Genomic DNA, 12,073 nt, shown 5'->3' with positions numbered 1-12,073 from the left:
AATTTCCACCACTATAAACCACAATGTCATGGACTGCATTTTTCAAGTTATTTTACTATACTTCAGATGATTTCCTTAGGCTGGATTCTCAGATTGAAGGGAATGAACATATTCGTAGCTCTAGATATACAGTCTTTGTCAACTATTTGGTTCTATTTTGAACTCACTGCTTATGTTAAAACAAAATCCTAATAAATTCTGGACACTTACTTAAGAATTAAAATCCCTTTAGGTCCAAGATAACTTGAGATGACTTATAAAATAAAGACACATAAAAACGAAATAATAAAAAGAATATAAGTGGACAAATACGTATAACCAGCTGAACTGGGGGCTAGCAAACTACAGCCTATAGGCCAAATCTGGCCCACCATCTGTTTTTGTAAATAAAGTTAAATTGAATCGCAGTCATGCTCATGCATTTAAGCCTTGTCTATGTCTGCTTTCACGTGACAATGGCAGAGCTGAGTAGTTGTAACTCAGAGACTGGATGACCAACAAAGCCTAAAATATTTTCTCTCTGGATTTTACAGAAAAAGCTCACCAATCCCTGAACTAAACTTAACTGCAAAATTCCCCATCTATTCTGTTAAATCAACTTCTGTTTCTGGCCAGGATAGAAAAATGGTGACCTGATTTCACAACCACTAGAAACAAAAACAATAACAACAAAAGCAGACATGAACATGAAACATGAATATAAAACAAAGGTTTTCGATACAGTGACCTTAGGAAGTGAAGGACAGGGATCAGCAAGGATATAGTACACTTGAACTATCTATCACCTGAACCTGACTGACATTTACAGAGCACGCCATCCAACAACAGCGGAATACATATTATTTTTAAGGACACACGGATCATTTACCAAGACAGACTGTATTTGAAGTCATAAAACAAATCTCAATAAATTGAAAAGGACTCAAGTTATCCAAGGTATGTTCTCTGGCCACAGTGGAATTAAATTTGCAATCAGTAATACAGACATCTGGAAAACCCCTCAATATTTGGAAACTAAATCATATACTTCTAAATAACTCAGGGGTCAAAAAAAGAGAAATTAGCAAGTATTCTGAAGTGAACGTAAATGAAAATACAACATGCTTAGGGGAAATTTTATATATAAAATGCCAATATTAAAAAAAGGAAAAAAGTTTCAAATCAGTGACTTCTGTTTCAACCTTAAGTAACTAAAAAAGAAAAGCAAATCAAACCCAAAGTAAACAGAAGAAAGGAAATAAAGATCAAAGTGAAATCAATGAAACAGAAAACAGAAAAATAGAGAAAGTCAATAATAGCTGGTTCTCTGTGAACAATAAAACTGACAGACCTCTAAGCAAACTGAGCAGGAAAAAGAGAGAAGACACAAATTACCACTATCAGAAATGAGACAGGGGACCCACCTTCAGACTCTACAAATAGAAAAGGAAAGTAAAGGAATATGATGAATAACTTTACGCCTATAAATTCAATAACTTAGATGAAATTCCTTGAAAAAACAAAGCAGTAAAGTTCCTCCAAGAAGAAAGAGATAACCTAAATAGCCCTATATGTATTAGAGAAATAGAAATTTTAGTTAAACAAATCTTCCTAAAGAGAAAACTCCAGGTCCAGATGGCTCCACTGGTGAATTCCACCAAACATTTAACGAAAAAATAATATCAGTACTACACAAACTCTGGGGACTTCCCTGGTGGCACAGTAGTTAAGAATCCGCCTGCCAATGTAGGGTACACGGGTTCGAGCCCTGGTCCAGGAAGGTCCCACATGCTGTGAAGCAACTAAGCCCGCAAGCCACAACTACTGAGCCTGCACTCTAGAGCCCGCAAGCCACAACTACTGAGCCTACGTGCCACAGCTACCGAAGCCCACGTGCCTAGAGCCTGTGCTCCGCAGCAAGAGAAGCCACTGCAATGAGAAGCCCACTCACCACAACAAAGAGTAGCCCTCGATAGCCGCAACTAGAGAAAGCCCGTGCGCAGCAGTGAAGACCCAACACAGTCAAAAATAAATAAATAATTAAAAAAAAAAATACTATACAAACTCTTACAGAAAACGGAAGAAGAGTAAATACTTCCCAACTCATCCTATGAAGCCAATGTTACCCTGATACCAAAACCAGGCAAACATATGACAAGAAAACCACCTATCAAAATCCCTCATGTACACAGAGGCAAAAAATTCTACACAAAAGTTTAGCAAACACTACCTCATAACCAAGTAAGGTTTATCTCAGGAATACAAGTTGGCTCAGTAACTAAAAAGCAGTCAAGTCCCAGGTCCACAGATTTAAAGAACTGCAGAGCTGGGAGAGACCTTAGGGCTCGTCAACCTGAACCCTTTTGTTTTATAAATGAAGAGCTGAGGCTGAGAGAGCCAAGGTCACATAACTGATTAAGTATAGTATGATGGCCTGGGTGTTAGAAAGTCCTGGGTTTGAATCCCAACTCTGGCTCCTATGGACTTGGGCATGTAACAGCTTCTCCAAACTTCATTATCCTCATCTGCTAAATGGTGATAATGATGGCTTCTGCATCGCAGGTTGGTTGTGAGGGTTAAGTAAGATAACATATTTGAAGCACTCCCAACAAACCTTAACTACTGCTACCATCAGCACCACTGCCTATTACCACCATATCTGGATTCTGAGGACACGGAGTTTAAGTTAGAAGCAAAGGACAGAAACTATGCAGCTTACGCTTAGCAGACACTCCCTTGAAACCATCTACACCCAAAAACCCCATCAAAGAGAGAGTCAGACTATTGTTTGATTTGCCATTTCTGTTTCTGGCCTGGGCTCTCCTGGGAACCAAAACTTCTTTACCGAGTGGCCTGTCTCCTTGTTTTATAGCCACCGTTTGTTTTCTCCCAATTACCTGCTTTCCTGTCCACAGCGGACAGGGCTTCAGGATGGCAGGAGGAAAGAGCTTCACACGCCCCACTCTGTCTGTGAGTCCTCGGTACACCAGCTCCATATACTGCTCCCGGCTGAAAAAGCAGCCTCGAATGGTCATGTTTGCACCCGAAACCATGTGATCTTGGATCAGCCCTGCCAATGGTTGGCCATCCTACAAACCAAAACAGATAAGAGGAGAACAAAGAAAAAACTGAAGTCGCATTCTAATGCCTAATCCTGTGCTTGGGAGTTGCCCGCTAGCAACAGCCCTCCTTCACATCCCCGTACTGTCCCGTCTCTGAGCCGCACCAGGCCGGTGCTTGGGCTTCCCATCTTGAGAGCAAACTGCCTACCATAAGCACATGACCAGGGCTTCCTGACCAGCTCCCACCTTTGCCTTTTGCCCACTGTTCTGTATCAAAACTGCTGCAAATTCATCCAGGCCCCCAGCCTTCTCTCCATAATCCTATCTGTTTCTAGTTACTCCAGCATATTTCTGGCATTTATGCATACATTTGGTCTGGCTGCTGTTAGCTGTGTCCTTGTTTTTATATTTTGGTTTTACGCTTTGGTATTTTTCACACATTTCTGGCCTGGTTCTCCTCTAAATCAGTCATCCATTCAACAAATATTTATTGAGAGCCTACTGTATGCCTAGGCACTGGGTTAGACCTTTAATCGACTCCAGTGGCCCAAGCAGACACGATCCTTCATGATGAGAAAGAGCTAGACAGTGAACAAATGACTGGACAGATACATTATCACAAAGAGTTTTAAATATGGGAGGAAAATAACAGGATGGGTCATCGCATAGATTTGGGGTGAGGAGGCTGGTCAGGAATGGTCTCTCTGAGGGGCAGTACTGCAGCTTGGCCTGAGGAGTGACTTGGAGTGGGCCAGCGCAGGGAGGGTGGGGTTCGGGCAGAGGTTCCTCAAGAGGGTTGTGGAGGGCTTTGACGTGTGTGACTGCAGAAGGAAAGAATGCCTGCTGTCAGCGTCTCTTCATACTGTAGCACGTATTCATGGCAGGCTGTTATTTACCAGATGTCAAAACAAGGGCCTTTATAAAAGCCCCGGTTGGGTGGGTACCTTCATCTTTCCCCAGCCTTTCTGATCCCCAGCCTCCTGCACCCTATCTGCAGGTGTGCATTCATGGCAACATAAGGCACACTAAAGTAAACATAGCTGTGCCCACTGACATGCTCTAAGAAGCAGTTTTTGCAACCTTTTCAATGTTTATGGGAACGTGAGAAATATCTGTGCCTTGGATCTACAGATTGTTATCATTTGCTTATTGGTTAAATACTGTCCAACATTATGTCCATGTTTCATAACTAAGGAACTCACAAATGCAGCCGTGGAGGAGCGCCAGGAATTTAACCACATGCACTAGTTCAAAGGCTAAAAAGGATGCTTGTTAAACAGTCTCAATACTGTGGCAACGGGCTTTACGTAAACTCAAAGATAATTACTACAGATGAGCTGAATAGGTGGTGCAGACGCAAGGCAAGATCAGACAGGGCACGCGGCCCTTCTTACGAAGGCTCTGAGTTATGAACATGAATAAAAAATTACACTCTGTGTCTTGTTCCAAAGACAAGGTCTTATTTTGCTTAGAGGAAAAACCCAAAACAGTATTAGGCATTTGACTCATCCCACAGTCTTTGGGGGCAGATATAGATTTTCCCTTTTGCTTTTTTCCTTTAAAGAACATAATTATAAGTTATGGGATCTAGTCAGTGCCTTCTCTCTCCATCCAGACTTTTCCATGACTAAAAAAATTACCTTAATGGCTAAATTGCTTTCAATGCAATAATCATGAATTCTAGGGAGGAATACTGATTAAAGCAATTTACTAAGGGTCTACTTATAATTCTGAATTTCCTAAATCTGCTTAGGATCAGAAAGACCATCTCTGAATCAAAAACCCAGGTAATTGTCAGCTATCCTATTCCACCTAATATCACAGCAAAATGACATTAAAATTGATGTCTTTGGTCAGGATGCTTTGAGAATTAGGGTATTCTGTGACTTGAATTTCGTAGCTAAGTCAAAGTCTGGAAACTATGTCTCAAGCCTTGTTAAAAAAACTTCCATGAAGCATTGGCCCTCAATAGAGACAACAAACAGAAGAAAAAAATAGAATCCACACAGAAACGTGTAAATGAAAAGTGTAACTGTTTTCCTGGAACAGAAACAGCTAAAGTTCCATTCCTCTCCTATTTTAAGTAAGAAGACAACCTCCAACCCTGTTAAACACATATAACCAACAATAAAATGAACTTAAATCGGGGACTATGGTTAGTCAAGGAAGAGAACCTAGAAATAGAGAAGAAACAGAATAATGAACAAAGGGAAACAGAAACAAAGGGAAATAAAGACACGCCAAGAAAAATTACCCAAAAATGGCTTAGGAAAACCAGCTCTTGTCCTTTTAGGACTTTGCCAACAAAGTACATGTTTCATTTTTATAACCATTAGCAAAAAAATAACGATTCCACCGCGGCATTCACACTGAGGACTAAACAAAATTTATCAAGAATCAAAAGCTCTTTACCTCTGACAAAAGAAATTGTCTGAGGGAATTCCCTGGCGGTCCGGTGGTTAGGACTCTGCATTTTCACTGCTGAGGACGCGGGTTCAATCCCTGATTGGGGAACTAAGATCCCAGCACACCGCACAGAATGGCCAAAAAAAAAAATTTATCTGAAAGTAAAGTGAACCCTCAGGTCATCCCCTAGAAGTGTTGTTTTTTGTTTTTACTCTTTAAGAATTTCGTTTACTGATGTAAGCTTATTGATCTGTGTTCTCCCTGTCTCCTGACCTAAAACTCATAGGCAGGTGAGCATGTGATGAGGCACATCTGGATTTTACATAGTCCAGCCCTGCGCAGGACATGCCGTAAGCAATGAGGTCGCCTATTCTACCTTATTCAATCAAAATCAAGTATAGCACTTACAAATTCATTGGCCTGAGAACTTCGGAGCACCCCAACTCCCCATGCGGCTAAAGTCCAGAGGTCACTCTGCCGGCAAAAAGATGAACCACCTGCTGCTCGCTGGTAGTATCCCCTGTGGTGAAATGTGACACTCCCTTTAGAGAGCCGGACAGCCGGTTCAGTCCTGGGAACCCCTCACTGCCACGTGCCCTCAGCCAGGCCCAGCCTCGCCTGTCAGCGGGGCTAATCACACACGAGGCTGAGCACACAGGCTTGGGGGGCCAACTGTGCTGGGTTCAAGTCCCAGCTTCGTCACTGGCTGGCAAGTCACTCACCGGGGTTTCCTCATCTGAAAATTGCACCCACCTCCTGAGGCTGTCGTGAGGACTAAGTGAGAATGTTTGCCAACTGCTCAGAGCAGTGCCTGAGGCACAGGGAGCGCTCAGCAGACGGTGGCAAAGCCACCACCGTCATAGCTACCATGGATATGATTTACATAAGAAGACAAAAAGCCAATTTTCAAATTACTCAAATTATTTCCTTCTAATTATTTCTTCTTTTTCTTCTAATTATTAGTAAAATCATTACGAATTGCTAGTAAAATTATTAGTAAAAATTAACCAAATTATTTCTTCTAATTTCTGGGGGACCTGAGTGGGCCCCTAAACCCCTCCTGCCTATTGTCAGCCCCTTCACTCACCAACAGCCAGCTAAGGTGGGTGGAGAAGGGAAAGAAAGTTATATTCAAATAACTGAGTCCAGGATGAAGCCACAGTGGTGTGTCTGGTAGGCAGCGAGGCTGGGACGCTCGGACCCTGGCCACCTGCCTGATTCCCCAGGTGGGACTTGACAGGGGAAGAGAAATTCCCAGGAGGAGAGGTTACTAATCGATGAGGGACATCTCCGAGCAGCCTCTGGTGCTTCCTGGGTGCAGAGGTCTCCCTCTCTTCTGTGGAAGGGCAGCAGGGCCCGCACAGCCAAGAAGAACAAGCCACAAGGATCTGGGAGTTCCTGGCCCTTCCTCCTCCTCAGCTCTGTGCCCTTCGGTAAGTTACACCATTTTTTTTTTTTGCTGCACCGCGCTGCATGTGGGATCTTAGTTCCCCGACCAGAGATGCAAGCTGCGCCTCTTGCAATGCAAGCAAGGAGTCTTAACCACTGGACCGACAGGGAAGTCCCTACACCGTTTCTTCATGTGTAAATGTGGACGTTAGTAGTACCTACCCCAAGGAGTGCGGGGAGGAAGAAGGGAGAGGCCTCCAACGTGCTTTGTAGTGTCTGACACTGAAAAAGTGTTTGGCAAACGGTAGCCATAGTTCTTTATTATTATTACTACTCCACACTGCAGCCCAAATGAACGATGTATCATTGTGAAACACTGTGACGCAAACGGCTCATAAAGGAAGGGATTCACAGAGGAGACTCCTCAGGGGCTGGAGGGGAATTTCATCTAGACCCTTGGGGTTACGTTGTCTCTTAAAACTCCTGCTTGTCCAGACTCAAAGGATCAGAGTCATCTGTGGACCTCGGGGACCCTCACAGCTGGGATGCTAATGCTTGCCAGAGGCTAATAAGTTGTCGAATCCAAACAGACTGGAAGACAAGACCTATTATGCAGCTACTAACCTCAGCGTTCTGGGGTGACTGTTACAACTTCTTTCCTGCCACCTTAAGGGGCAGCAAGAGAGAACCCTTTCCCTGCCTCTAGCCACTAGAGAGCTGAAGACCCCACCCGGAAGAAGCCAAGACCTTCTGTTCCACATGCCCCTGCCCTAGAGCCACCCACTGACTCCAGGAGCTGGCAAGGGCCCGGACCTGGACTGCCAAGTTGTGCTGGCGATGACCATGGAACCGCCTCAAGGTCAGACCTACCTTGGGAACAAGGTACTGCTGATCCGTGCAGGCCAGGACGTAGGCCTCGGCCCGGCCCAGTTCACTCTGAGGGAAGTGGGCGTTCATCTCGTCTCCATCAAAGTCGGCGTTGTAGGCCTTGCAGTTGGCATAGTGGAGCCGCAGGACTTTCTCCTCGGGCAGGATGCGGGCGCGATGCGCCTGGATGGAGGGCCTGTGCAGGGTGGGCTGTCGGTTCAGGAGGAGAATGTCCCCATTCCTCACGTGCCGGCATACCTGGGGGCACAGGAGAGAACAGGGTGAGCAGCAGCGACTTTGGCAACATCGCTACTATTCCAAGGGCTCACCTTGGCCTGGGCTGAGTGTGCCTTCTGTCTGTCTCAGGTTTTATTCAACTAAATAAAAGGAGAACTTTTAGTCTGGACTGAAACCCTAGAAATCTTTGAGAAATAGCTACTAAGCCCCTTTGGTACTCTGAGAAATAGCCGCTAGCCCAGCAGAGTCCTGTCCTGGCTCTGGGCACAGAGGCATATGCCAATGAGGCTACAGGCTCCTGCCCAGTAATCTCTGTCTTCTTCAGAGATGCATAACCTTTCCGGAGTTTGAATTCCTCTGCAAATTAATCTGAAGAAAGAAAGAGACACATCTGAATACAGCATATCTACATATAACCATAAAACTCCTGGTCTGCCAGATCTAGAAGGATCTGACAGACCTCTAGAATCCCCGCCAGGGCCACATCTGAGTACGTTATTCGAAACGTGAATTCCACGTTTTAGAAACACTTGCCCAACCTCATCCAGCAGAGCCAGGACTGAAACACAGGGTTCCGGATTCCCAGTTCAATGCTCTCTGCAAATGTTTTATTGCACTTAAAAATTAATAATAAGTTTAAACTGCATGGTCTTCTGGGAAAGCAATTTCACAATAGATTTTAAAACCTTTAAAACTTATTTCCTTTTGTCAACGCAAGGTTCTAAGAATGTGCATGTTTATGCAGCAGTGTTAACAGTGGCAAGAACTGGGAAAAACCTGGCTGCCCCACAGAATGGGCATTGGTGGTTAAATCATGGTATGTACTATGGAATATTATGTAATGATGAAAAAGGATGACTTAACCCTATAATAGTCCTAAAGCGATGGCAATAATGTATTCCGGTAAAAGAAAAACAATCCAGGTGCCATCTAAGGTGATAGGATGAGGCAATTTAAAACCCAACCCAGGGGCCTCCCCTGGCGGTCCAGTGGTTAAAAGACTCCAGGCTTTCGGTGCAGGGTGCATGGGTTCTTAGAGAACTAAGATCCCACATGCCACGCAGCACGGCCAAAAAATAAATAAATAAAACACAACCCAACTCTACGGGCTTATATACACGAGGGAAAAGGGCACTTAGATCCTCACTGAGCTGTTTCTATGCTCTCCTTGAGGCAGGGACACACGGGAGGAAGAGTAAGGCACAGATCATCACCTTTACCTTTATATGTCTTAGTGATGTTCATGTTACAACGAGCGTGTACTACTTCTATGAAATTTCTTTAAAAGATCTTCAACTATTTCTAAAGAAAGCAAGAAAAACTGCACAAGTGATGCTTACTGTGGGGGAAAGCACAGAAAATACAGACAAACTTAAAGAAGAGAATGAAAACCACAAGTAACTTTACTCCTTAAAGACAACCAACGCTCACGCTTTTTTGTTCCTTACCAATATCAATATGCCACTGGTCACATCCTCCTGACAGAACACCTCCTCCCACAAAGCTGACTTTAGTATAAGGCCCTTAATCTTATGCTATATTAATTACTGGGCTTCCCAAATGATGAACAGAGACGCCACTTTAAAAAACAAATGCAGGGTTCCCTGGTGGCACAGTGGCTGAGAGTCCGCCTGCCGATGCAGGAGACATGGGTTCGTGCCCCGGTCTGGGAAGATCCCACATGCCGCAGAGCGGCTGGGCCTTTGAGCCATGGCCGCTGAGCCTGCGCGTCCGGAGCCTGTGCTCCGCAACGGGAGAGGCCACAACAGTGAGAGGCCCGCATACCGCAAAAAAAACCCAAAAAAACAAAAAAAAAAACAAATGCATTGGAATTCCCTGGTGGTCCAGTGGTTAGGACTCCATGCTCTCACTGCAGGGGTCTGGGTTCAAGCCCTGGTCGGGGAACTAAGACCCCACAAGCCTTGCGGCACGGCCAAAAAAAATTTTTAAATAATAAAATAAAAATAAAAAAACAAATGCATGAGGCAACTGCTACCCCAATCATTCTGCAGGCTGCCCTTAGCAGCCCAGAGGAATTGTGGAGACTCAGTGAGGCCTCCCCCCATCCCAAGTCTCCCCTAAATTATCCAGCAGATAACCGGTTGGGGGGATACAAATTACTCCAAGTCTGGTTTCTTCTTATGTCGTCCACATTATGAAGTTGTATCAGAAAGCTGGCTGCAGAAAGAGGCTAGAGGTCAACAAGAGATGCTCCCCACCCACCTCCCCGCATCCGTTTGGCTGGGCTGACAGTGTCCTTCAACTCAGGGAAGCAGGGAGCACACCCCTCAAATTCTAAAAGGCAGTCCTAAAAGCAGCTAGCGGGGAGGCAGTCTCTCTGCTCCCAAGGAATTCAAACCCTTCCTCCTCCCACCCCCATGTCCGTGTTTCCAAGGAGACCTGGATTCTGAGGATTCCCAGGAGTGGCTGCCTAGGGCACGTCACGGAGCCTGAACTGACTTTCAAGGTCTATTTCTTTAGCTTCTCAAGGAAGAAACTGCCGGGACCTGTGGCTTGGGTCCCAAACCCCGGGCTCGCCTCGGATCTGAGTCTCGAAAATTCGAGACATCCTCCAGCGTAAGCAAACCCCACAGCTGGGAAGGCTCGCAGGCCCGGCCAGCAGGCACCAGCCAATCCAAACAGAAGCCCTGGAGCACAGGGTGCTCCCCTCGCCAACCCAAACCTGAGGCCCTTCCTTTCTCTTGTCTCTAAATAAATACCGCAGCGAAAATTAGTGTGCCCCAGTGCCCGGGTCAGAGTTCCCAGGGGCAGAGCCGGAGCCAAAGAGCTGCTCCTGGCTGACTGCTGGGCCGGGAAATGAGGCTTGGCCGCCCTGCCCACTTTCTACTCCATTTACCAGGCCCAGGAGAAGGGGCAGAGACTACCCCTCCCAGGGGAAATGGCTTCTTCCACTCCCCCCTCCCCCTTCTCATCTAACCTGCAGTTTGTCCTTTCCTGGACCTGGGTCTGTCCCTCCCAGTCACGTCACCTGGCCCTTTGGCCCAGGTCCTGATCTAATGTGTTCCACAGGAACACAGTAACCAAAAAATTACTTTACAAATGACAAATGAATTGTAAATGCACACATATCGACTACATATATAAACCTTACATGTGACATCATTGAGATTCTTGGAAACTAAAGATAATCACCTTTAGACCCCAGGTCCCAACATAAGCACCACTTTTGTTTCATAAGTTCCCTTCCTGTCTTTGCCCCAGGGCCACATCCTCAGGTCAAATGTGGCCCTCACACCTCAGAGCCTCCTGCATCTCATCCTGGACCCGTCCAGTCCACAGGGGTTTCCCAAGTGCCTCCTACATGCTGGGTGCTGGGGACAGTGGAGGGCCGAACACCCTGCCCTGTCCTCACGGGGTTTAGGAACTCGAGGTCAGTCAGATGGGGGTACCTGGAGTGACAACATAACGCAATGAGGGTTGGGGGGGTGAGGTGGGACACACCGTGGGGGGGGACCCCATTCATGTTGTAAAAGTGGCAAACTGCAGGCCACCTGCTTTTGCAACTAGAGTTTTTTGGAACACAGCCGTCCCCATTGACTTTGTACTGCCGTGGCGGCTTTCACGCTACATAGGCGGGGCTGAGCAGCTGCAACAGAGACCGTGTGGCCCGCAAAGCCTAAGATATTTACTATCTGGCCCTTCGTTGAAAAAGGCTGTGGACCCCTGCCCTAGAGGAACGAAGGCTTTGCAGAAGGACGAGTGGGCCATGGCTGGGGAGTGTCGGGGAGGACAGAGTATTCCCGGCAGGGACGGCAAGTTCAAGGCCTGAAGGGGAGAAAGAGGCCCACATCGATGGGACGTCGAGAGGTGGGGCTGGGAGACAAGGCAGGGTCAGTGTGCTTGGGATGTGAACTTAGGCTGGGGGACAGGCCACTGGGCCAACCTCACTCAATCTCCCGGCTGCTGAGAACTCATTTCCGTCGCTTCCCACGAGCTGACCTGAGTGTGCAGTGAGGCCAACCTGCCCTCTCCTAAGCCCACCCCCAGCCCCACAGACGTAACAAGGCCACGGGAAGGAAGCTCCCCTCCGCGTCTGCCCATCCTCACTCCCCACTAATGTCAGAAACCCCCGTATCCTTTTGCTTTTGCTCCAGTCATAGATGAAGCTACTG

The 12,073-nt window shown here is 46.3% G+C and overlaps 1 protein-coding gene across 2 annotated transcripts in view; it reads right to left on the bottom strand.

The window, feature by feature from the left end:
- Positions 1-12,073, bottom strand: part of POLR1A (RNA polymerase I subunit A) — a 76,674-nt gene that overhangs the window by 36,409 nt on the left and 28,192 nt on the right. For both annotated transcript variants that reach the window (XM_067704485.1, XM_067704486.1), the window contains exons 13-14: positions 7,707-7,961; positions 2,877-3,068 (exon numbers count right to left, since the gene is read on the bottom strand). In XM_067704485.1, the coding sequence (XP_067560586.1) occupies positions 2,877-3,068; positions 7,707-7,961 (447 nt within the window). The remainder of the gene's footprint in view (positions 1-2,876; positions 3,069-7,706; positions 7,962-12,073) is intronic.

The sequence above is a fragment of the Pseudorca crassidens genome, chromosome 14 (genome assembly GCF_039906515.1).
Source record: "Pseudorca crassidens isolate mPseCra1 chromosome 14, mPseCra1.hap1, whole genome shotgun sequence".
Classification (NCBI taxonomy): Eukaryota; Metazoa; Chordata; class Mammalia; order Artiodactyla; family Delphinidae; genus Pseudorca; species Pseudorca crassidens.
Note: the sequence above shows the minus strand (reverse complement) of the source record. Positions and strands in the feature narration are given on the sequence as shown.